The following is a 25,360-nucleotide window of genomic DNA, read 5'->3' as shown; positions in this document are numbered from 1 at the left end:
TGTGTTGTGAGATGGGTTGGAGCAAAACTGTGGACCATCTCGGGGGGCCTTCGGGACTGGGTTTGGAACCATACTGCAAAAAATTATGTTAGCAAGTTAAAACATTGTAAATGTAGTCAATATGTATGTATCTTTTATTATAAGATTTTTGTAAGAATATAATACAATTATTCAACCTATTTCAAGACATTTTTTTCTTCTTTTTAAGTCATTTTCTGTAGACCATTGGCGGACCATTTTAGTTCTACTTATTTCAAGAAATAAAGCTTGAAACAAGTAATCTGCCAATGGAATAGTATTTTCACGAGATAAAACTACTTAAAACTAGTAATATATATATATATATATATATATATACACACAACAACACAAAACAGCCTTTCAGTTGAGGAAAGACTATAGTATGACTCTCTAAAACTCCAGTTTGTCTTTGCTATAGTTCTGGCGCCGTCTGACTCTGAGTTTCTATCATTAACAGGGTATGATGTATCTGGAAGAGCGGAGGCTGGTACACAGGGACCTGGCAGCCAGGAACGTCCTGGTGAAGTCTCCCAACCACATCAAGATCACAGACTTTGGCCTGGCGCGGCTGCTGGACGGGGATGAGAAAGAGTACAACGCAGACGGAGGGAAGGTCAGTGACTCTCTCAGCCCCATTGCTGCCCAGCAGTTGGTGCGCAGGTTGCCAGTCCGGCGCCAGTACGATCCGGGAGTTAGCAGGTGCACTCTCTGACGGAAAAACAAGTTAATCTGTTATTGTTTTGAAGTAATCAAGAGATGTGGTGCACTTAATATTCATCCCTTGATGGTCTCTTGGTTTTAGAACACCGGCTGCTATGACAGGTTAATTTACTGCCGGATTTACTGGGATCGCTACATAATCAACTTGTAAATTAGCTGCCCCACGAGACGCTCCTTCTTCTCTCCATATTCACTCCCTCACTCTGCGACTTCCCTCAAATCCACTTTACTCTCTCTCTCTCTCTCTGTCTTTCTCTCTCTCTCCCCCCACCCAACACTCCCAGAATACATCCTTGCACACTTTTTACCAGCAAAGAATGGATGTGGTTATTTGAATATATAATCGTGTGCAAAAGTCAGAGACCACTCTTTTGTTTATTTAATTTCCAGTGAAAATAGTCATTAAATAGAAGTTATTCATTTTTCAGAGCGGGTAAACATAAGCAGGCAACATATATATATATATATATATATATATATATATAATAGAAAATGACTTAAAAGCCTTCAACACTCGGTAAAATCTCAAATCTACTGGTTGGGTAGTAACAGAATACATTTAATGGTGATACATAATCAAGGTAACAGCTACAGATGATTAAGTTACAGGTTATTACCAGCATGATTATAGCAAAAAATAGCTGCCTTTCGTCAAAATACGCCATTCTGAATGATAAATATATCATATGAGTCGTGTAGATTTGAAGAGTTTTTCATTTTGAGAAGAGGTTGGAGCTGCCAGCAGCAGAAAAACCTGAAGAAAAAGACCCCTAACAAGCAGCAGCTCAAGGTCTTTTATCTGGCCAATCAAGAACTTTTAGCAAGTATTTTATTTTTATTGGCTGAGATCTGCAGCAAACTGATCTGGAAGGTCCTCTTTTTATTCCTGTTTGTTGCTGCACAAAATTTTACAGCTATAAATTGACTGACATTAACATTAACTCAGAATAATAACATGGAACAGAATAATAATGAAACTTGTAAAGAGGCCGTCATTATTGGTAACAAAAGCAGTCAGTTCCTGCTTAATTTTTAATGTAAAATTAAGGTCATTTAAAATGATTAGGACACGATTTCTGTGGGCTGCCAAAACTGGACTAAGAGCTGAGGGAGCGTCTATAAATTACATCACACAACACATCAGTATGAAGCCGTATGAGCTAATATAGACCTTTTAGCAGGTACAACACAAATGATGGGCTGTCACAGTTTTTAGAATCACCACAGAAATCATGTCCTAAATATTTTAAAAGGCATTAATGTTGTTCAAAGGAAGATGTTTACCAGATTGACCTTTTGACGTTGGCATAAAGCACAAACTATTTAACCAACTACATCACTTTGCTCCATTAAACAGCACAGTTTTCCTGTTTGCCCCTTATGAAGTTAAAGGCACCCTGTTGAAATTATATTACTCTGCCTTTATTTAATTATATGACTTTAAAAACACAACAAAACTAATCAAATTATATTACATTAGTATAATAATCATTTGGCTTAGGTTACATATTATGTCTTTTAACAGGTAATCAGTGATCTGTACTGGAGTGTACGTTTAAAGTAACCCCCCTAAGCCTCCGTATCTATCAGTATTTGGTTTCTTTACTTTTGTGCACCTCCTGCCACTTTCATTCTTCCATCCTTCCAGTCTTAAAAGCAACCAGCTGTTCCCAAAGGACTCAGGGACATTAGGTTCCCCTTCAAAGAGACACTAAGTCTAACTTTACATGGTGAAATTTTCTTGCAACTTGTTTTGACAGTTACACTAAGCAATTAAAAACAGTCAAAGTTGCACAGCACTTTTGATTAGTCCACTATTTGGGCAAAATAGCAGCTGGTATTTTTGATACACTATCATTCTCACTATAAAGTCATACGTGTGATGTAATTTACTTATTGGCCACATTTTTATGGTCGTCATATAATTTTTCCAGTTGTCACTGCCATTCTTTTCTGCCTCTATATTGCTTTTGTGTATCTAGCTAAGGTTCTTTACTATACATTCCATTATTGATTCTGTTTTATGCATGTTAAGCATTTAAAAGGGAATGTTTGAGTAGCCATTGCAGTTGTACATGATGTCTCAAGCACTGCAGGTTCATTGAGAGGAATTATTCCTCTTTTTTATTTTATTTTATTTTTTTATTTGAATTCTAAAGGAATCAGAGCTCTGTGTATAATTAGGGAAAGAAAATGAATTCTAGCAATCTAGTAGATCATGAAAACAGCAGGCTAACAAATAAGAATACACCAATCAGGCATAACATTATGACCACCTCCTTGTTTCTACGCTCATTGTCCATTTTATCAGCTCCACTTACTATATAGGTGCACTTTGTAGTTCTACAGTTACAGACTGTAGTCCATCTGTTTCTCTGCATACTTTGTTAGCCCCCTTTTACCCTGTTCTTCAGTAGTCAGGACCCCCATGGACCCTCACAGAGCAGGTACTATTTGGGTGGTGGATCATTCTCAGCACTGCAGTAACACTGACATGGTGGTGGTGTGTTAGTGTGTGTTGTGCTGGTCTGAGTGGATCAGACACAGCAGTGCTGCTGGAGTTTTTAAACACTGTGTCCACTCACTGTCCACTCTATTAGACACTCCTACATTGTCAGTCCACCTTATAGATGTAAAGTCAGAGACGATAGCTCATCTGCTCCTGCACAGTTTGTGTTGGTCATCCTCTAGTCCTTCGTCAGTGGTCACAGGACGCTGCCCACAGGACGCTGTTGGCTGGATATTTTTGGTTGGTGGACCATTCTCAGTCCAGCAGTGACACTGAGGTGTTTAAAAACTCCAGCAGAACTACAAAGTGCACCTATATAGTAAGTGAAGCTGATAAAATGGACAATGAGTGTAGAAACAAGGAGGTGGTCATAATGTTATGCCTGATCGGTGTAAATGTTGGCACAAGCAACCACTAATCAGGAGGATCTCATTTTAAACCACCCAGCCATCTTCTGTTTTATTTTCTTATCCACTGAACTGGTGAAATCAATCGTTTGAAATGACATCGTTTAGTATGATCATTTAACACATTGTCAGCTTTTAGACTGGCTGTTTCATGCAGCTTCTTCCGCAAAGTTGAGACGTGAGTTGTGTAACACTTTACATTAAGCAATTCAAGTGCAATTTATTTTCATTTAAGTTTGAAGCAGCTAAGGTTAATTAAAGTTTCGCTGTGTAAAGCCAGCCGAACACTTGTATAAGCAGTTACCCAAACTCACCTTGCCTCGCACATTTCTTTCTCATGTGCATCAAAAATGGCTGAAGAAGAAATTTATAAGCTCATTAAAGCTTTCATCTGTGAGAGAGAGGAGAAAATCAAGCTGCTTCAGGTGTTTCTGTCCATCCTTCCACTGTGAGAAGACGACTCAGCGCTGTGGGTCTGAAAGGAAGAACCTCACTGAGAAAAGGAGACGGACACATCAAACAAAGAAGCTGAACAATGGGCTGACCACCCCAGAGTCCAGACCTTAACATCACTGAATGTGTTTGGGATTATGAGAAGCAGAAAGTAGAAAGGTGGACACACTAAATACTGAAGAATGTTGAATTGTGTGTAGATGATGACATATTTTTTTAATATTATGTTTTCTGCTGAAAAATTAATATTTCCTGCTTAATGGCAGTTTTGAGTGGAAATTAAATAATATACCGCGAAATTAAATAATATACCGCGACCCTATCTGGACTAAGCGGTTAACGATGATGATGATGATGATTAAATAATAATTAATAAGACTTTTGCAGCGGTACTTCATTTCAAACTCTCAAATATCACCTCTTATGCTATCTACACACAGTAAATTCAATAAATATTCAATTTGCATTGTTTTCATTCTTTATTCATAATAATAATACAGTTATATAATACATTTGTAGTTGAGATATTCAAAAAATGTTCGTGTAAATATATTGTAAATTAGTAAAATAGTAAAAATTATTAAGTGTCCATCTTTATTGCCAGTGCTTCACTGTTTCCCCTGCCTCAAGTTGGCCGGACTTTCTCTTTGGCCTGTGGCTCATCCGAGCTGCTCTGGTAAAAGAGAGCCAGTCACCTCCTCACTCTCCCGTGCAGAAATCAATAGAGCCGACTGGTGAAGTCAAACGTTTCCATTTAGCTCTAACTGTCTGTAATTTTGATTTTGACATGTTTGTGTTCTCGGAGGGAGACTCTTTACACTGTTTTACCGTTTTAGCTAAGATCATTACTCAGAGACACAGACGGCCCAACCTGTTTGCTGTTTTCAGAGGGATCCCTGACTCTGACAGCTGTGTTTGGCAGTGTGTTGGAGTTTGGGGAACAGGTTTGATTAAGAGAACAGTGAACATCCAAGACTCCAAGAAGTGTTATTTTGCCTGAAGTAGCTCATGTCCTGTGTGACAGTGAAAAAGCCTGACAGTGTATTACAGCTATTTAAAACCAACCACAACCAAAGTGGTTGTGGTTGTGTAAAGCTCCTTTCAGTGCTCGATTAGTTTTGCCTTCAATAAAGGCTCCATAATTTCAGTAGTTATTGATGAGAGTCATGATTTTAATCCAGTATGAATCTGCAGTGTGTGTAGTTTTACAGTCTATCAGTAATAATTGTGGAGTGATTTTAGTCCAGTATGAATCTGCAGTGTGTGTAGTTTTACATTCTAACGGTAATAATTGTGGAGTGATTTTAATCCAGTATGAATCTGCAGTGTGTGTAGTTTTACAGTCTGACGGTAATAATTGTGGTGTGATTTTAATCCAGTATGAATCTGCAGTGTGTGTAGTTTTACAGTCTATCAGTAATAATTGTGGAGTGATTTTAATCCAGTGTGAATCTGCAGTGTGTGTAGTTTTACAGTCTGACAGTAATAATTGTGGAGTGATTTTAATCCAGTATGAATCTGCAGTGTGTGTAGTTTTACAGTCTGACAGTAATAATTGTGGAGTGATTTTAATCCAGTATGAATCTGCAGTGTGTGTAGTTTTACAGTCTGACAGTAATAATTGTGGAGTGATTTTAATCCAGTATGAATCTGCAGTGTGTGTAGTTTTACAGTCTGACAGTAATAATTATGGAGCGAGTGAATTTAATCCAGTGTGAATAAATGCCTCATGAATTCCTAATCATTTTCTCAAACATGAAAACGACCTCTTTCTCCAGATGCCCATTAAGTGGATGGCGTTGGAGTGTATCCACTACAGGAAGTTCACCCACCAGAGTGATGTCTGGAGTTACGGTAAGATTAATTTTAGTTGAAGTGTCACAATTTACAGCCTTAACCCTCCTTATATCTACACATATACAACTAGAAATATGTCTTCTTTAGTTTGGTTTAATTATTTTTGTGTTTGTTAAAAGTTCTAAACTTCCAGCTGAAACCTTTTTTGTGTTCGTAAGTAGAATAAAATATTTTCTGATATGATTTGAATTTAAAGAAAAATTATTAATATGATTTGTTTAAGTGAAAGAAAAATCATCTTTTACATTTTTGCTATGCCTTGGTCAAGTTTTAATATCTAAACAAATGGCAAAAAGTTAGAAGTGAAACCTTTTGATACAGAATCATCTGTCAGTATGATTCTTCACATAACTATATAATGACGTATATTTAGTGTTTAGAATATTAGACAAATTGTGAAAGTGCATTAAACACCACATGATTTTTCTTATTTTTTATGATATAGGTTGTCATGATTGGGCTTTACACATACAAGAAATGTCATTGCTATATTGCAGTTAACCCTTTTTTGACAAAGTGCATTTTATATCAACTGTTAGTCTTTTTAAATCTCTTCATAGCCAAAATTGTTACAAATATATACAGCATTTTGAAATGGAGCTCTCGATTTATGCAATAGCAGCTCTGAATGTGTAGTGGTTGATTTCTGGACAGAAAAACCCAATCAAAGTAAAGAATGTCTAACCCTTATGAAAACATCTTGTGTCTCAAAAATGGTAACTTAACGGGAGAAATAAACAATGTTCTTAACCTTGAACGGAGGTCAGTGGAGTAAGATTCATTTCAAATAAATGTGGAGCATTTCCGTTGCTCCGTTCTTCATGAAATGTTTAACCACTGTGATGGGCAGCTGGCATCTTCAAAATCTGTGGAAAAAAAAAAAAAGTTAAAAATGGAGATACAAGGTGATGATATGCAGAAGAAGCCTTGTGGTCTGTTATATGGCGATGTGCAGTTTTAATGATTATTCTTCATCTTTCAGGTGTGACTATCTGGGAGCTGATGACGTTCGGGGGGAAGCCATATGATGGGATTCCAACACGAGAGATTCCTGACCTCCTGGAGAAAGGAGAGAGACTGCCCCAGCCGCCCATCTGCACCATTGACGTCTACATGGTCATGGTCAAATGTACGATCTTTCTCTCTCTCTTTATGGCATTTAGCAGATGCTCTTATTCAGAGCAACTTTCAAAAGTGCATTGTTGACCAAGAGACCTAGAGAATAGAATTAATGAATTATGAATGTTTAATAATAATGAATAATAATTAATAATAGTGGGTAGCGCTGTCGCCTCACAGCAAGAAGGGCCTGGGTTCGATTCCCGACTGGGCGCCCAGGGTCCTCTCTGTGTGGAGTTAGTATGTTCTCCCCATGTCTGTATGGGATTCCTCCCACAGTCCAAAGACATGCAATCGGGCAAGTTGGACACACTAAATTGCCCCTAGGTGTGAATGTGAGTTATAGAGTAGTAGTCCATCTGTTGCTGCACAATTAATCAGCCCCCATCTACCCCATTCATCACTGGTCAGTTTCTGACAGGATCATTGTTGACAAGATATTATGTGGGTGGCGGTCCATTCTGGTGCTGACATGGTGGTCTGTGTGGTGCTGGTATGAGTGCAGCGGTGTTGTTAGAGTTTTTACACACCTCAGTGTCACTGCTAGGCTGGGAGTGGACGTCTGCACAGGCCTGATCAGAACCATACTGCTAAATATAAAACCTGAGCCTGACCTGAACTCACTCTCACTCACTAACGGAGACGGATAATCACAGACTCAGTTTTACTAAAAAGTGAAGTGTTATATAACAGCACACTTACCTGTGAGACCTGTTTTAACACATTTTATGACATTATATATTATATATGTTTTTTTGTTTTTTTTTTCAAGATGTGCTGTGTGCAGAAATACAGTCATATGCAAAAGTCTGGGCGCCCCTGGTCAAATGACGTGTTTTGTTGATTTTATAAATTCATAAATAAATATATCGCTGTTGTTGGAACAAAACCTTGTAAATGGTAACTTTACAGGAGAAGGAAAAAACATACTTTACTTTTAATACAAGTCAATGGAACCAGACTTTTTTACAAGTATGTTTTGTCCATTTCTTTTAGCCAATTCATCATGAAATTTACACATAAAGTAAAGAGCAACAGGCATTTTCACATTATGTCAAAAACTGAAAAACAAAACAAAAATGGAGATACGAGGTTTCGTCCCGGCAGCAGACAGCTGACCTGTAGTTGAGAGTGGTCCGCCACCCAAGAAAATCCAGCCAAGTGCAGCTCTGTTGTCAGAAACTGACCACTGATGAAGGGAAGGAGGATGACCACCATCACCACCAAGGTGGGGTCTCTAATAAAGTAAAGCCACTGAGCTTCTTTCAAGATCACCACTTCAGTGTAGTATGTTCTTAGGACACCAGTAGCACACGTGTCCCCCCACAGCACTGATAAATGCAGGGTCTTTCCTCTAGTGGAGCGGTAGTGCTGAGCTGGTGTGAGTGGCACTGGGGCACTGAGGTCATTCTCTCTCTGTAGTGCTGCGAGTAGCCGCTGACAGCCATGTTCCTCCAGGAAAAACAAGCCTTCAGTACTTTCATGTGTTTGCATGTGACTGACAGCGGCTGGCCCACAAACTCACCTCATGCCATGTTCCAGTGCACAGCAGCCCTGTACTGCTCATACACACACACACACACACACAGACACACACACAGACACACACATCCCACAGGCTCCTGAGGTCACCACGGCCGTTTATAGCTCTCACGTCTCAGCCTGTCGTAAAGAGAAGCATAAAAACTGCATAAAATCTCACTGGTCAATTTTCAGAAGTGATAATATTTAACAGCATTAGTTCATTTTAATTCAGTATTTTCTCACTTACTCCATGACCTGCAGCAGAGGCGAACCATGACCTGTAGAGCCAGGTCTTCAGTTTGGGCCATAAATGTCAAAACTCTTTAAAAAATGAAAAAAACGACCCACCTACAGCCCACGTTCACGGTCAGTGGAGTATCTAGGACCTAGAGTGAAATTGCACTGTAAAAATGATGCAGTTTATTAATTTAGAAATGTAAGTAACCTGGTCAACTTAATATTTAGTTCATTGAATGTTAAATGATAAGTTAACAGAAGAATAGTCTGTTTTACATTTGCTAACATATTATTTGAACATTTAAATTCAACTAGGTTACTATTTTAAGTTGTCTGATTTTTACAGTGTAGCTCCATTCACTGTAAATCAAAGTGTGATTGGTTGATTCCACTCTTAGTTCATAATTATGTTGGTAGTTAATCTAATGTGTAAGGCCTTAAGTCCCGCTCCTGAAGTCCTGACCAATGGGAAAGCTTGCTTGGCTGTATCTACCTAGATACCACAGGAATAAAAATCCTGATTGCCCAGTTTTCCATTTTTTTTAGCCCTTTTGTTTCCAACCAGAGGTTAATAATGAAATAAGAGTATTACTACACAACTCACAGAGTATACATACAACAAGCCTGATGATTCTATTCAATAAAGGCCCTGAGGATACCCGGCTAACTGTTAGTTCATAGTGACCATTTTCTGTATCCATTGTTATTCTATGTATTAAGTCCCTCTCAGATCTTCTCTTTGATATTCCACTGATCTCCACTGTCTGCCTTGAATACTTTCCTTTATCTTTGTATTAATTTTTGAAGAACCAAAAGCAAAAGTGTTTAGTGTCAGTGTTTCTCTCCCACCCAGCCTATATGTGGATTATTACACATATTAAGTCCAGGGATGTGCACGGGAACTGGAGTGCATGGTTAACCATTCGAAATGCCAGTGTTTAAATACTGAAATCAGTATTCGGGTATTCGTTATCTTTCTTTACAAGAAGATGGAGAACATATACAGATGATGAAATTACATATTTATGTTTTCACAGGACTGTAAAATGTTAGTGTTGGTTATATTTGTGAGTAAGTACATTTATTACTCTGTGTCACTTCTGAAACATGAGTGCTTGAGATTGAGCACATTGCCAGGGATGCGTTGTCAAGGACGTGACTGGGAAGGCAGATGTAGAGCAGCCTTACTTTCAACTAGGTTAACTACTCTAGCTGATGTTAGGTCCAGAAACAATGGAAATGTGTTGGCACATCATCCACCGATGAGACAAGACCTCGTGCATATTTAATAAGTCTGCATCAACATTCAGTATTGTACCAGTTAGCTGTAGCTTTAGCTCATCTGAAGAGGCAGCCTCTGTGAAACTATGATTTTCTTCGGCTTTTTTTAAATGAAAAATTACCTTAAAGCACCGCTTACATCACAGTGTGTCTATCTGTTTATGTTCCAGCATGTAATCTTAGATCTGCAGATACTGAGCTTCTGTAAACACCTTCAGTGAAATACAGAAAACATGGAGAGACTCATTCAGTTATTCTGCTTCTAAACTGTGGAGCTCAGTTCACTTTTTATTAGACAGTCAAGCTCAGTGCTCACTTTTAATAAACATCGAAAAACGCATCTCTTTAACTTAGTGTTTAATTAAAACTCTACATCTCGTGGTGTTTATCTTCTAATTTGATCAGTGTCGTTTCTTATATGATTTTAAATGAATACTTATAATTTGTGGGATTACTGTTAAGCTTTATCTCCTGTCTGTAAAGCATTTTGAGCTGCCACCAGCATGAAAAGTGCTATATAAATACTAATTATGATTGTTATTATTATTATTATTATTATTATTATTATTATCATCATCATCATCATCATCATCATCATTATTATTATTATTATTGTTGTTGTTGTTGTTGTTACTATTGTTATTATATTATTATATAATATTATTATTATTATATTATATATATATTATGTATTTTACTACTGATGCTGAATTATTGGGCTACGGGATTTTTAAGCCTCTTAACACCAAAGCTAACGCCTAACGCCTAATTTCTTTGTTATTTTTTCCTTACCTGCAGTTAACCAGATATCCATTCATTAAGTCTTGCTGATACCAAAATTTGTTAGAATGCATTATAAATCATCTTAAATTATGAGTTCTGTTATTTCAGCCCGTAGAAGTCGCTGTTTTTGTTGGTGATAACAAAAGCAGGGTGTATATGTATATTGATTATTGCTTACTCATAGATCATTGAGTGCACGTTATAAACCTTCAACTCATATCAAGTTTGCATTTGTGAATAGAAAAGAAAATTTCACTTTGATTTGAATTTGATAAAAAGTTACTGTAAAATCAGTCAAACAGAGAACATTGATACAAAGTGTAAATCAAATGTGACTGTAACTGCAATTATGTAACTCAGTATGTAATTAATTATGTTATAAAATTTTAATAGTACAGCAAATAGTATGGCAAATGCTATAGTGGTTTGGGTTTTGGCCTCTATTTTCATTGACATTGTGAACAGGTACAACCGCCTCATTCGCAGAAGGCAGCCCTGTTTCAATTGCGGCCTAAGCGCTTTCCTTTAGTGCATCGAATAAGCAGAGAATTGTGATGAGGCAGGATTAATTACCTTCCTTTTTCCACACATCATGAGAACAACCAATCACTGTTTGGCTCTCCTCAGTTCCACAGTGAAAGTGTACAAAATTCATGTGTCACTGCAGGACTGGTGGCAGCTTGAGCCTGTCGGGACGAGTTAGGCATCCGTATAGCACACAAAGCTTTTGGCAGTGTTTGTCCTCTGATACTGAACACAGAAACTAAAGGATAAACTAAATTTGGAGCTGTTGACTACTAAAATAGTAAAAAAGCCAAAAATATAACAAAATTGTGAGAAAAAGTGAGAATAAAAATGAGGAACACTTTCTATGAAGCCCATATTCATAAACCATTATAAATGTGCTTATAACTTTTTCTAACTTGGTTATTGTGGTGATATGTGCTGTGTGCATTAACCATGTATGCAAACCTACTACAATACCCATTATCCTTCAGCAAAAGGCATCCAGGGTTTTCAGAGTCAGTGGGAGGCTTTGCAGAAACACAAGTAGGTTATTATTCAGTGTGACTAGTTAGCTACAATAATAAGTTCATAACCTCCCATACCCTTGTGGGAGTGAGTTTGTGACAGTCATAATGCCTTGTAAGCATATTTATAAAGTCTAATAATGCTTTATAAGGCTATAATAATGAACTATGATTGATTATATGGTAACTTATAAACCATGTAGTAACACAAGTGTCAGTGTCGATTCTTTTAAATGACCCATGCATAATTCTGAATAACATATAATATATATTAACAGTTAAAAAAACATTATAAACATGAATACAGAAACATAAAATGCCATTATCACGTGCTTTAGATGAGTTTTTAAGTATGCTTATAAAGCATTGTTACCAAATTACAAGGAGTTATTAGTACATTTATAACTATTTTTGAATACGTTTCATAAAAAGTGTTACAAGAAAATGTAACAGTGTTTTACAGACACTGTGTGAAATCCACAATACTATGTGTATTGTTGCTTTTCCATGATGATGTAGTATATTTTTGATACAGTGATTGACAGAATAAGGTCATGAAAGCATAATTAACACAAAAAATGCAACATCTAATTTTGAATGAACAAAAAAAGTAAATGCTTCTTTCACATACGTATTTGGAAAAACCTCTTAAAGAAGATTGAAGAAGAACATAATTCTATAGACTTTAATGCTACAACCCAAAAGTGCTACAGTTCAGTGTTTGTTGTTGTTTGCTGTTGTATTTTACTTCAGTATATCCATTAATACAGATATTTTTGTAGCATAAAATCTACCAGCATTCAGCTGACAGGGAGTATAACCCCTTTACTAAAACAGTCTGGCCAGAAACTGCATTTCACCTGGTAACAGACTGATTTTAGTCAAATAAATGATGTGTTTAAAGTGTAAAGTAACAGTCCAGGTGTTACTGTTGAATGAACAAAATCCAATATTCTTCACAAGCGTCCAGTCGGCCTCTGCCCTTTTCTGTATTTTACAGTCTGAGTTCAGAGGGTCTGTTGCTGTTGTTTTCTAACAGAACGTTCTGCTCTGTGTTGGATGATCTCTGCAGGTTGGATGATCGATGCGGACAGCAGACCCAAGTTTAAGGAGCTGGCTGCCGAGTTCTGCAGGATGGCCCGAGACCCGCAGCGCTACCTGGTCATCCAGGTAACAAACCAGCTCATACTGAAACTAATGCAGTGAAGAGAGTGATGAGGAAGAGGAGGCTGAAGGAGATTTAAGTCAAGTTTATTGTCAGAACACTTCCACATGGACTGCCATTCGAAATTTTGGAATCACTAATATAAAACCAATTTGGTTGCAGATAAATTTGTAAATAGATTCTTATGTGCTTGTCCTGTTTAACCTCACAGCTTTTTTGTCATTTTGATGACACTAGGAAGCTATAAATAAAAATGAAGACATGTTAGATGTGTCCTGAATGATACAGAGAATTCAGAAGGCTGTAGAACATAGAACATTGGAATGAATAAAATGATCCAGAATTCATCATATTTTAAAAGTGGAGATCAAATCTCGAGGCAAGCCATGTTTATTTATACAGTGCCTTCCATACATTGCGGTCAAAGTGCTTTACAGTGAATAAAATACAAAGATAATTCAAGTTATAATTTAAACAATAATGTAAAAGAGAATAGAAATTAAAACATAAAACAAATTTTAAACAAGAAAAAATAGTCATTAAATTAAAATTAGGAAAATTAAATTAGGATAATGAAGTGCCAAAAACAGATAACTTGAGAAAATTATTAGTGTAAATAAATAAGTAAATACATAAATAGTATGGATTGAAGGCATGGAGAGTGAGAGGCAAACTAGTAGAGTGCTGTCATTGTAATTCGCTCCCTCACTGGTTCTAACATGAACCTCTAGAAACCTTCACTGTGTTAGTAGCCTTTGTTTGTCCAATTATCATCACTACAGTAATGCTCATTTCTGCCAAGCTAACGATGGTGTACATTTACTTTCCCACACTGGACTAAACAGTATAGATAGCAGCAGTAGTTTAAAATCTGATATTGGAAGCCTGTAATGTGCTTTACTTTGTCTGTTGCACTGTTTCAGTAAATCCTTCAGTAAATACTTCAACTTGAAGCCTCACCCTTAACACTGGAGGAGGCTTTAGTACAGTACGCCTCACTTTTCTTAAAGCGGAGAAATACAAGCTCTTATAGTGTGTTATAAACACTACTTATAAAGCATGATGTTAATTCATAATGCATAATAAGCATGGCTATAAAGTGTAATGCATTTTTATAAACACTTATAGCTGTGTGTATAATGCCTTATTAATGCATTATAATGTGTAATGAATGTGTTCATAGGTTCTTATAGACATGATATTTATAGAAAGTGTTATTGTGTTCATTTATTTGTATCATCCCAATTATGCTACAGTTGCCTCCACAAATTCTCCACTGCATAATTATTTATTAATTTATTGTGTCTAATTTTGATGGTGGAGAACCTGCTGTGTGCATATTTTTTTAAAGAATCTTTGGAAAATTATTCTACTATAAGCACTGTTGTTAAGTCATACAGCAATTTTTGTACTATAGCCTTAATGCTAAGAATCTGTTGCCGCTGCTGAAACAAAACTTTATATCTTCATTTTTGTCATTTTTGTGATTTACATTGTGGGAAAATGTCATGATGAATGGGCCAACAGAAAAATGGTCCAAATGTATGTGGATTAAAATCTCATTGCATTAACTTCCATTTAAAGTTGCTCTGGATAAGAGAAACTGCGGTAAATACAAGGTAATAATGATGTTCATGTGTTCCTCAGGGTGATGACCGGATGAAGCTGCCCAGTCCCAATGACAGTAAGTTTTTCCAGAGTTTGCTGGATGAGGAGGAGCTGGAGGACCTGATGGATGCGGAGGAGTACCTGGTTCCTCACGCCTTCAACATCCCTCCACTAACGTACACCACCCGCTCACGGGTCGACTCCAACCGGGTGAGACGGAAAACTCAATTAGCCGCAAACACACTGTACTGTTCACAAGTCTGGAATTACTGGTCATCTTTCTGTTATTTTACATACAAAATAAAGTGCCCATTAAGCATTAGTTACTATTTAGTTACTGATTCTCTAATTAGAAATATATATATATATATATATATATATATATATATATATATATATATATATATTATTAATTATTATTATTTTATGGTTTATTCGAACTTTGCATTGTAACTGGATGCAGTGGTGAGGTTATTCTCTGTTACTTTCTTCTCTAAAATGTTAAAATGTATTCAGAATCACACTTAAAGTCAAATAAACATAAACTAACCTACATTCTTTTTTATTATTAAATGAAAACATATTAATAATAACATGCAGATCTGCTCTCAGGGAATGTTTAAATTTTGAAACCATTGAACATCAACGAACAAGTAATACTCAGTTAAGCCATCTTGGAAAGGATAAATTAGATCCTTAACCACCAGGTTTTACTTAAACCTATACAACAGTGGTTTTCAGCCTGTGGGAGGCTGCCCCCAGTGGGCAGTGGTGGTACTGTGGGTCTTTTATACAAACATTTAACCTGTAAAACATTTAAAGTGTAATTTTAAATATGACCTTTATTGTTGATTATTTGCAAACATAAAACATAATATTTATAATAAGCTCACTTATTGTTCCGGCAAAAGGTTAGCTAGTTATGTTTATATTTTCAGTGCAATCAAAACCAAGAAGAAGGAATTACATAACAATATGTAGCTCTGGGCTTCACCTGTGTGGGAAATGAAAACGAGTACCTACCGTTCTGTGCTGTTTGTTCAGGGGTCTTTACAAATGAAGCTTTGAAACCCAACAACTTAAACCATCACTTGGAAACTAAACATGTAAGGCAATGGATCTAAACCTGTCGAAGTGAGACAGAGCTCCATTTTCAGCTTACTCTCTTCAGCCTGACATCCAGCACTCAGTACCTTCCAAATCAGCCTTCTCATTAAGCGTGTCAGAAAAAAGATCACTTAAGTCCATGGAAGCCTTGGTTTTTCTTTTCATATTTAATAATAATTCAGCTTCCATTTACCTCAAACAGAGGCATCACACTCAGCTGGTCTCAACAACAATTTCTGAGTCCAACACCAAGACCAAATGAGACAGATACCGAGACGAGACTGAGACCACTATTTTATGGTCGAGACCAGACTCGAGTACTACAGCACTAGAAAAAACACTGCTGAGAAATATGGAATGAGTTTACAGAGAAATCTTTAATGCTGAGGAGCTTCTCTTTGCGGTTTTGTTTAATTTTATAACTATATTTTGCAGAATAAAAGTGACAAAAACACACTGACAAAACACGCTGATGATCTTAAAGCCTCAAGAAATGTGTAGTCACGTTATCTGTTTACTGTCTAATATCACTGTTCTGTTTTTCTTTTCCTTTTGGGTGATTTTGGTGACTTTATTCAACACTTGTTGTTTCCATCAAGTCCTTTTCATTTGGTACACATAAAATATGCGTATGGAAGCCCAGCTACTGCACTGGCACTATGAGGTGCTTTTTATACTTACTCATTTTCCCCTTGAAGTCTGTACACATGGAATTTGATCTCTTCAGCGCATAATTACAAGCTAGTTTTTTCACTGAATACATAAATCCTATCATACTGAGTTGAATAGGACCTGAAGAACTCATCTCATTCGAACATGAACCCTTGCATTTGTACACAGTCCTCTCTGTCTGCCCAAATTTGGGATCTGGGAAAAAGCCATGGAGCCCAAGTGCTAGAATCAAGTTATTGCTGAAAATTCAATGAAAAAATTCTCAAAAAAAAAAAAAAAGTTTTTTTAAAAATAGGCACTCAAGTTCTGCTTAAACAATTTATTCCCAATTTTCAGAATAATGTTTTCCCTTCTTTGCCCTCTCTGTTCCAAACTTCAAATCGGCCTCCTTCAGAAACAGGCAGGCTGAGTTCTCTCTCCATGACAAATTTGGACCCAATCAATCACGTCTGTCTTGTAGCACTCTTCAGAGGGAGCACAGAGGACCCTCCAACGTTCAAATCGTTCACTTTTCCAACTGAAACACGGACAAGGACACGAGGTCAGACATGCTGACGAACTCTCTCTCTCTCTCTCTCTCTCTTCCTCTTCCTCTTCCTCTCTCTCTCTCTTCCTCTTCCTCTTCCTCTCCCTCTCTCTCTCTCTCTCTCTCTCTCTCTCTTCCCCTCTCTCTCTCTCCCTCTCTCATATCACATTTCAGATTTTATGTCATTCACCAGGAATTTGCATAGTTGGGAAGACTCCTTTGCATTTTAATGCACTTTCAGATTTCATGGTCTTGATGTATTCCTTTATTATTTCAGTGAATCTGCTCTGTTTACCACCTGTGATTTGGTCTGGATTGAGTTTTGTAATGGATCTCTCTCCTTTTTCAGCCCGACCTTGAGTGGATGGGCACTGGTTGTAGTTCTCTCCCCACTTAACCCTTACTTTTATTTAGCTATACTGTCATTTTAATTTCTTTTTTATTTGGTATATCAAGATTTGATACATAATTCAATTTGTAGTGAGTTATACGACTAATTACACCTACATTAGATTTCGGTTCTGCACTTCTACCTATTTTCTGCTTCATTTTTATGTCAAAAAACTCTCTCTTTGCTAAGGCATTGCTAAGCCATTGCTATGGTATCCCAGGTGGTTGCTAGGGTGTTGTTAAGCCATTGCTATGCTATCCAAGGTGGTTGTTAGGGTGTTTCTAGGCCATTGCTATGTTATCCTAGGTGGTTGCTAAGGTGTTGCTAAGCTCTTGCTATGCTATCCCAGGTTGTAGCTAAGGTATTTCTAGGCCTTTGCTATGCTGCCCTAGGTGGTTGCTAAGATGTTGCTAAGCCGTGGCTATGCTATCCAAGGTGGTTGCTAACATGTTGCTAAGCTGTTGCTATTGTATCCCAGGTGGTTGCTAAGGTGTTGCCAATTTAATAAAATAAAATTCTCCCCGTTTTATCACAGGCTTTAAAACATCAGTCATTGTCTTATCTCTCTGAGCGCCTCATGTTTAATCTTTCTTGTACACTTGTCTTACCTGTGTCCAACACTGTCCGGGCTGGCCCAGAAGAGAGTGAGCTCTCATTTTGGTTTCCCTTGGTGATGCTCGTTAGGGGACTGGACCTGCATTTCTGGATAGCAGCTTTGGGAAATGTCTCTTGTAACAAGGACACTCAGTGTGATTGATGTAGAGCTGCGGCCATCTCCACAGCCTAGCAGAAGAACTGCAAATGCAGCAACAATGAATATCCTGCATTCCAGCACTTATGTAAAGTATGTTTTGGGCCTCTTACTTTGTGCACACACAGATTTGAGACTGCCAACATGTGCATTCATGAACTCCTGCTGGTGTAGGTTCGAGCCAGTTTCCTCCCTTTCAGTGATGCACACAAAAGCTACACTTTAGAAGAAGTTGTTTTAGAGTTCTTTGGTAAATAAATTTGCTGAGCCATGAGAACTCAAAGCACCTTTTGAATGCTTGCTTGGTTATTTGCATGGCTAAATAATTCTTCTCCACGATGGAGGGCCTTTTGTGTATGGTTCCTTAAAGAACCTTTTGAAAACTGTTGTACCGTTTTCCACTACTGATACCATTTTAGTACTAAATGGAAACTTTTTTACTAAGAGTATACCAATAGCTCCCCCTTGTAAATATTCAGCCTTCTAAATGTGAGTGAGTGAGGTACAGGCCAGGTACATAAGGAAGCATAAAAAGCACCATGAATTTGACTTAATCGCGTAAGCACTGCTAAACTTTTCAAGCGACTGATGAGTTGACTCAGGTGGGTTTGAGCATCAAACTAAAAATCACCTAACTCTGCTGAACCCCACTCCTCCAGTACCACATTTAGGCTCCTCAGGTTTGAGTATGAACTGTGATTTTATGAAAATGCTGTCTCCCAAAATAATCTCTGCCATATTTCTCTAAGGAACACAGTTGCTCCTATTTGCTTAGAGTGACCTCTGAAACGATTGATGTCTTAGGAGATTTCAGTAGCAGCCTCCAGCCTCTCTGTTCTAGCAGGTAAAGTGCTTTTCTCTCTCTCTCTCTGTCCGTGGAGACTGAGATCCCCACACAGTTTCCCAGGCTGCCTCTCTGGTGGCACTTTCATTACGAGGGCCAGTCTGTGTAAATATCAGGGTCTTCACTCAAGCGAAGGTGATGTTTGCTCATAGACAGCCAGTCCAGGCTGGGTGTTTACTCTGAGCCCCAAGGCCATTGGCTTATTAACTCTTAACATCCATGACGTCATCAACAAAGCAGTGGAGTCAGTGGGTGCAAGGTGTGTGTGAGGATGTATTTAGCTCTTTGTGGGGACTGAATGTCTGATGGATGATTTTGACATTTTGATGTTGTAGAGACATTTGGCTTCTCCCCACAGTTAAAATCCTTTTTCGTCTCGTGTTATGAAGTAAAAATGCATGTGGTTGCAGATCCTCCATATGTAGTAACTGTTGATGGCACCAGTCTGTAGAATAAAGTTTGATTAGAAGATTTATGAGCATTCGTAGGAATAAACAAGCTAAATCTTGAGAAGTGGAAAGAAGAGAAGAGAATGATGGCTCGTAAATTGGGCAAAGTCAAAGTCAACAACGAGTGAATTCTTTTCGTGAGAATGGAGAAAGAAATCAGTGATGTACTGTTGTAGTTGTCAATGCCTGGATTGGCTGAGGAGCACAAGTGTGGTTGATGACAGGATAATTGCCAAAACTGTGGACAGAAAAACAACTGTATAGAAAATCTGCAGAATGCAGAGAACTTTATCAGTTGAATTAAAAGACTACTCCAAAGTATCGCAAAAGTAAAATCCATAAAGCGAAAACAAAAACAAAGAGATTCAGAGAGTGTGGCGCTCATCTGGTCTTTTTCTCAATGACGAAAAATGGCAGCAGCACAATGATTTTAGCACCCAGTGGTTTCCTGAAGCATCTCATCTGTCTACAATAAAATACCTCTGGCCCATTTGGAAGTGTTTTATTATGCAGCAAGGCAATGACCCTAAGGTAGCCGAGCAGGTTAGCAGAGGAATAGATTGTGAATTTTTGAACTAGGCAAGTCAATCTGCTTATTTAGATCCACATCAGGGAAAGAGGACTCAGACCTGAAACAAACAAAAAACAGCAGAACTACACTCTTCAAAAGGTTCATCAAGGGTTCTTTAGTAAAGACAGTGGTTCTATTTAGAACCATGAATGCTCAAAGAACCATTTGCATGCTTTGCATGGTGTAATGGTTCTTCAGATTGATGGAGAATGTGTGTATATGGTTCTATATAGCACTGAAGAGTGTTCTTCTACTGTTACAAGCTTGACATCGTAACAAGGAGAACCACTTTTGGTGCTATATAGAACCCTTCTCAAAAAGATTCTATAAAGAACTGTATACAACACATTCTCCATCAGTCTGAAGAACCATTTCACAATGCAAAGAATCATTTAAGCATGCAAATGGCTTTGACTGTTCATGGATCTATATAGAACCACTGTCTTACTAAAGAATCCTGCAAGAACCATCTTTTTTTAAGAGTGTACTGCAAGGATCTCAAAGAAAGGGGCTCCCGAGTGGCGCAACTGTCTAAGCGTTGGCCCTGTCATCAGGAGATCGCGAGTTTGACCCCTGGTGATGCTACAGCCATCCGTAGCCGGGAGTCCGAGAGAGCACAATTGGCCTCGCTCTCTCTGGGTGGGTGGGATGGCTGCCCCATCACTCACTAAGCGCGATGCTAGTCAGCGCAGACGTCTGTTAGCTGACGTAACAGATCTGGCGGTTGGCGCTTTCCTCCGAGCGCGTTCGGCTGTCCAGTGACGTTGCGTGAGCGGCAGCTCGAAAAGAAAGTGGTGGCTGGCTTCACAGGTCTCGGAGGAAGCCTGTGTTAGCTTTCACCCTCCTAGCGTTGATAGCATCGTGTGATTGGGGGAGTCCTAACTAGCGGGTGGAATTGGCTACGACTAAATTGGGGAGAAAATCGGGGTAAAAGGATCTCAAAGAAATATAGTGATGTAAATAGATCACAAGCTTTGCTAAGTTACTTCCTGGGACAGGTGACCACATCCTCACCTCTATGCTATGTTGTTTGTCATTAAATTAGTTCATATTATTTCTTCTTCGTTTTATGCAGCTTTTTTCACACATTTCAGAATCATCTACATTCATACCTGAAAGTCATACTCAAAAGACCCCCAGGTCAAATTACATGTTTTGTTGATTTTATGAGTCAAAAAAGGTGAAAGTGAAAAACACGTCCTCTGTGGTGCACAAACTTAAATATGGGATTTTTCTGTAAAATTTTTGTGCTGAGATTAAAATTTTTTTGTTTATGACTGTACAGCTCTGTTTACCATTCCGAACACTTCTAACATGTCTTAATCTGTTTGTAGCTTCATAATAGTTAATTAAAAGCTGTGATTTTGCACAGGATGAGCATATTAGAATCATTGTATACTTTTATCTAAAACCAGATTAGTTATATATTGTTTAAAACATTGATTTCATCATGTTGAACAAGTAGTGTATATGTAACTTTAACCCTCTGGGGCCAACAAACATGCTTGCGTGTCAAATTAGATGTTTATTTATGTTTTAAATAATGTTTTGTGAGAATACTGTGCAGAAATACAGTTCAAACACAAACATAGAATGAATCTGAATCAGTTTTGGAAAGTAGTGACAAATATCACTTTTATCTACTATTTCATTTATTCATTCCTCTACTTCTGTGAGCCTAAGACTTTGATAAACTCATTTCAAGCACCAAAACATTTTGTCCACATGAGTAAAGCTAGGTTTTCTCAAGAGATATTAAGTGTTTCTAAAACTGGATTTCATTTTTTCACCTTTTGGGCCCAATCATCTCTTCACCCAGTGCTCCAGGTCAAAAAGGGCCTCATTATAAAGAGAGATTGTTCTGAACATTTTGATCTATAACATTTAGGTATCATATCATATGCAAGTGCCTTTAAAGGCAAATTTAAGAATATATGCAAAAATCAAGAAGATGCCCTCAGACCCCAGAGGGATAAGACTGAAGTTGATCCTATTAGCAAACTTTTTAAATTAGATCACAGAAAATTATAACATGGAATGGTTTCAAATACACTGCCTGATGCCTGAGAGCTTGATTTCCAGTAGTTTTGATGTAAGCTTTTAGACTAAAATGTAATTTATTAAACACATTCATGGTGGAGGGATACATGCTGGGTGTTGAAAGGCAAAATAGTCCCCAAAGTTTTTTTTTGTTTGTTTTGTTTTGTTTTGTTTTAGATTGTCCACTTTTTTGCCATCATCATCTTCACATATAAACACTCAGAAGACATGCATAGGTTCACTGGTGGTTTTGAATAGTAACAGCTATATTTATGCTTTAGATATTGTGATCCCTAGTTTTAATCACCAACACTGTAAAAAAAAATGTTTCTCTACAGCAAACCATTATATAAACTCAATGGCTTTGTTTATATCTCACAGATTGGATTATGCAGACATTGAAAAATCAGTTGAAAAAGTTAATTTTATAATAATAATACAAATTATAATAATAATTTAGTTCTTGGCATAATAAAAGTCTCTGCATTCGCCCTTCTCTCTGCTCACACACTCATCTTCCTCCTCTGTGTTCGGAGCCTGCTAACCACCAGCGCCATTTTGCATTCTAGTGGCTGTTTTGTTTTGCTCTAAATGGGCGAGAAGGCGGAGGGAGCCTTATGAATATCAATGAGTCACATCAATCCTTCAGAGCCTCCCCGGAACATGACAGACGTCTTTCTGCTGGAGTTTGCCGTCTAAACTCTGCTCAGGGAGAACAAAACGGAGCCAAAATGCACAAAGCGGATCAGAATATTAACTCAGATTCTCTCCATGCTAATTCAGAGGGTATTGAAAGTCTTTTTTCCTTCAACTGAAAGTTTATTTTCACATCTGAGCTTTCATTTGGCAATCAACTCACAAGTGTACAAGGATTTAATTGGAACCACAAGTTACAACCATGCCTTCCTATGAGCACTTATTTGTTTTTCTAGCAGTCAAATTATTTAACGGTAAATTATGAAACACTTGAGTCGCGCTGCTGTGAATTGCAGCTGTTTTTATTGTGCTGGCTTTTTGTGCTAATTTGTATCAGCAACTGTTGTGTGGCCAGTATGTTTCCTCTCTTTGTCACAAACAGTATTTTCGTCTCATTTCACTGCTGCTGTGCAGTTTACTGTCTGCTAGTTCATAGCTAATGTAAATTGGTTGATGGTTGAGTTTTTATGCTGTAATGCATGAAGTCCTGCTGTGGGCGAGCTCCGGTATCACTGGGTAGTCGTGAAAACATATACACACATAGCTTAAAGCCCCAGCAGGTGGTTTCAGAACAGCTAAGTGGCCCCTTTAAAACACTGCAACACTCTATGGATGCAGTAACCACAGAAAAGTGTTTTTGTTTGTGTTCGCACTGCTGAAAGTGGCTTCTGGGGCCAAATGGTTGTGTTGAAACAATAATTACTGCATGACGGTTTTAATACATGCTCTTATAAATAAAGGCGTCAAAAGGGTGGCAACAGAAAAACCACGTTTAGCTCCCTACACTCTCTGAAAAAAGGTACTAAACGGTCACTGGGGCAGTGCCCCTCTTGTCACTGGGGTGGTACCATCAAAGGTACATCTCAGTACCTTTAGTCAGGGAACATAACTGTACCATAATCCACTGAAATTATATTCTCTAAGCTGTACTGACTCCACACACCCCGTCTCGTCTCCAGGTTTTTATTTTATTGTTCTGTTTTAAAACATTCGATTATGAAAAGGTACAAATACGAACTGTTGTAAGAAATGGTCCTATATAGAACACTCAAAGAACACTTTTGCATGATTAAAGCCTTCTTTGCATTGTGAAAGGGATCTTTAGATTTATGGAGAATCTGCTGTAGATGGTTTTATATAGAACCTTTTTGAAAAGGGTTCTATATAGCACCAAAATGGGTTCTACCATTGTCACAAGCCAAATAACCTTTTTTTGGTTCTATATAGAACCTTTTTTGCTAAGAGCGTACTCCACATTTTAGATGTCCGGCTTCAGGCTTCTGGACAGCTACACCTACTTTAAGACATCAAAAAGGGTTCTCCTATTGTTACGCTGTCAAGCTTGTCACAGTAGAAGAACCCTTTTTGGTTCTCTTTAGAGCCTTTTTAAACCCTGTAAAAGGTTCTGTATAGAACCATCTACAGCACATTCTACATAAAGAACATTTTCACCTTGCAAATAACCCTTTATTCATGCAAAGGGTTCTTTGAGTGTTTACAGTTCTATACAGTTGGTTCTGTACCACATTCTTTAAGTATGTACCATAAACTACTCAACTGTTATCAATCTAATGTCACCACTATCCAAAAAATGCAATGTTATGTAAGTTACATATTTATGAGAGAGAAATTGAAGTGTGGACCAACTTTTCACCTGGAAAAAACTTATTTAAGGTTCACAACTGGACCTTAAAACCACTGTTGTACCTTTGAGGGAACATTTGCATTGTTTGTACCTTGATGAACAAAAATGTACCTACACAGAACCTTTATTACTAACAGTGTGAATCTTTCAATGGGAAGGAATATGTTCATTTTGCTGTATTTAGAAATTTAGAACAGAAACGACACTTTTAAAATAAGTCAAAAGGGAGAAAAGTAAAGTAGTGCTTTGAAGAAAGAGCCATTAAAAAGTTCTGTAGGGATCCGAACGCAATTCTTCTGTGGCTTCACTGCAAAGAACTGTTTGGGCACCTACAGTATTTATTATGGCTTCCATTCTTTTCTGGAGACTCACTTTCAGTTCCTCAAAGAAATCTACAGACACGCCTCCAAGTTCAGTGGGTTGTATTTTCTGTGTTTTATAATCCCAAATTTAGGTTTATCAGTCTGCAAAACCTTACACTCTAAATAATGGTTCTTCAATGGTTCTTTAGTACAGAAAGTTCTGTATAAACCCATGAACATGGAAAGAGGTCTTTGCATGATTAAAAGGTTCTTCGCATCATGAAAGTGTTCTTCAGATTGGTGAAGAATGTGCTGTAGATGGTTCTTTGTAGAAGCTTTTCGAAAAGGGTTCTATATAGAACCTTTTTGAAAAGGGTTCAATATAGCACCCAAAGGGTTCTTCTATTTTTACAATGTGAAGCTTGTTACAATAGAAGAACCCTTTTCAAGAAGGTTCTATATAGCACCATCTACACTCTTAAAAAATCCGGTTCTTCAAGGTTTCTTTAGTAAAGGTCCTATATAGAACTATGAACACTCAAAGAACACTTTTGCATGATTAAAGCCTTCTTTGCATTGTGAAAGGCATCTTTAGATTTATGGAGAATCTGCTGTAGATGGTTTTATATAGAACCTTGTTGAAAAGGGTTC

General features: G+C 37.6%; 1 protein-coding gene across 1 annotated transcript in view; it reads left to right on the top strand.

The window, feature by feature from the left end:
- LOC118796652 (receptor tyrosine-protein kinase erbB-4-like) overlaps nucleotides 1–25,360 on the top strand; it is a 600,895-nt gene that overhangs the window by 564,837 nt on the left and 10,698 nt on the right. Inside the window, exons 21-25 of the mRNA XM_036568052.1 lie at nucleotides 479–634; nucleotides 5,889–5,964; nucleotides 6,950–7,096; nucleotides 13,015–13,112; nucleotides 14,755–14,925. Of these exons, the coding sequence (XP_036423945.1) occupies nucleotides 479–634; nucleotides 5,889–5,964; nucleotides 6,950–7,096; nucleotides 13,015–13,112; nucleotides 14,755–14,925 (648 nt within the window). The remainder of the gene's footprint in view (nucleotides 1–478; nucleotides 635–5,888; nucleotides 5,965–6,949; nucleotides 7,097–13,014; nucleotides 13,113–14,754; nucleotides 14,926–25,360) is intronic.

The sequence above is a fragment of the Colossoma macropomum genome, unplaced genomic scaffold (genome assembly GCF_904425465.1).
Source record: "Colossoma macropomum unplaced genomic scaffold, Colossoma_macropomum, whole genome shotgun sequence".
NCBI lineage: Eukaryota > Metazoa > Chordata > Actinopteri > Characiformes > Serrasalmidae > Colossoma > Colossoma macropomum.
Note: the sequence above shows the minus strand (reverse complement) of the source record. Positions and strands in the feature narration are given on the sequence as shown.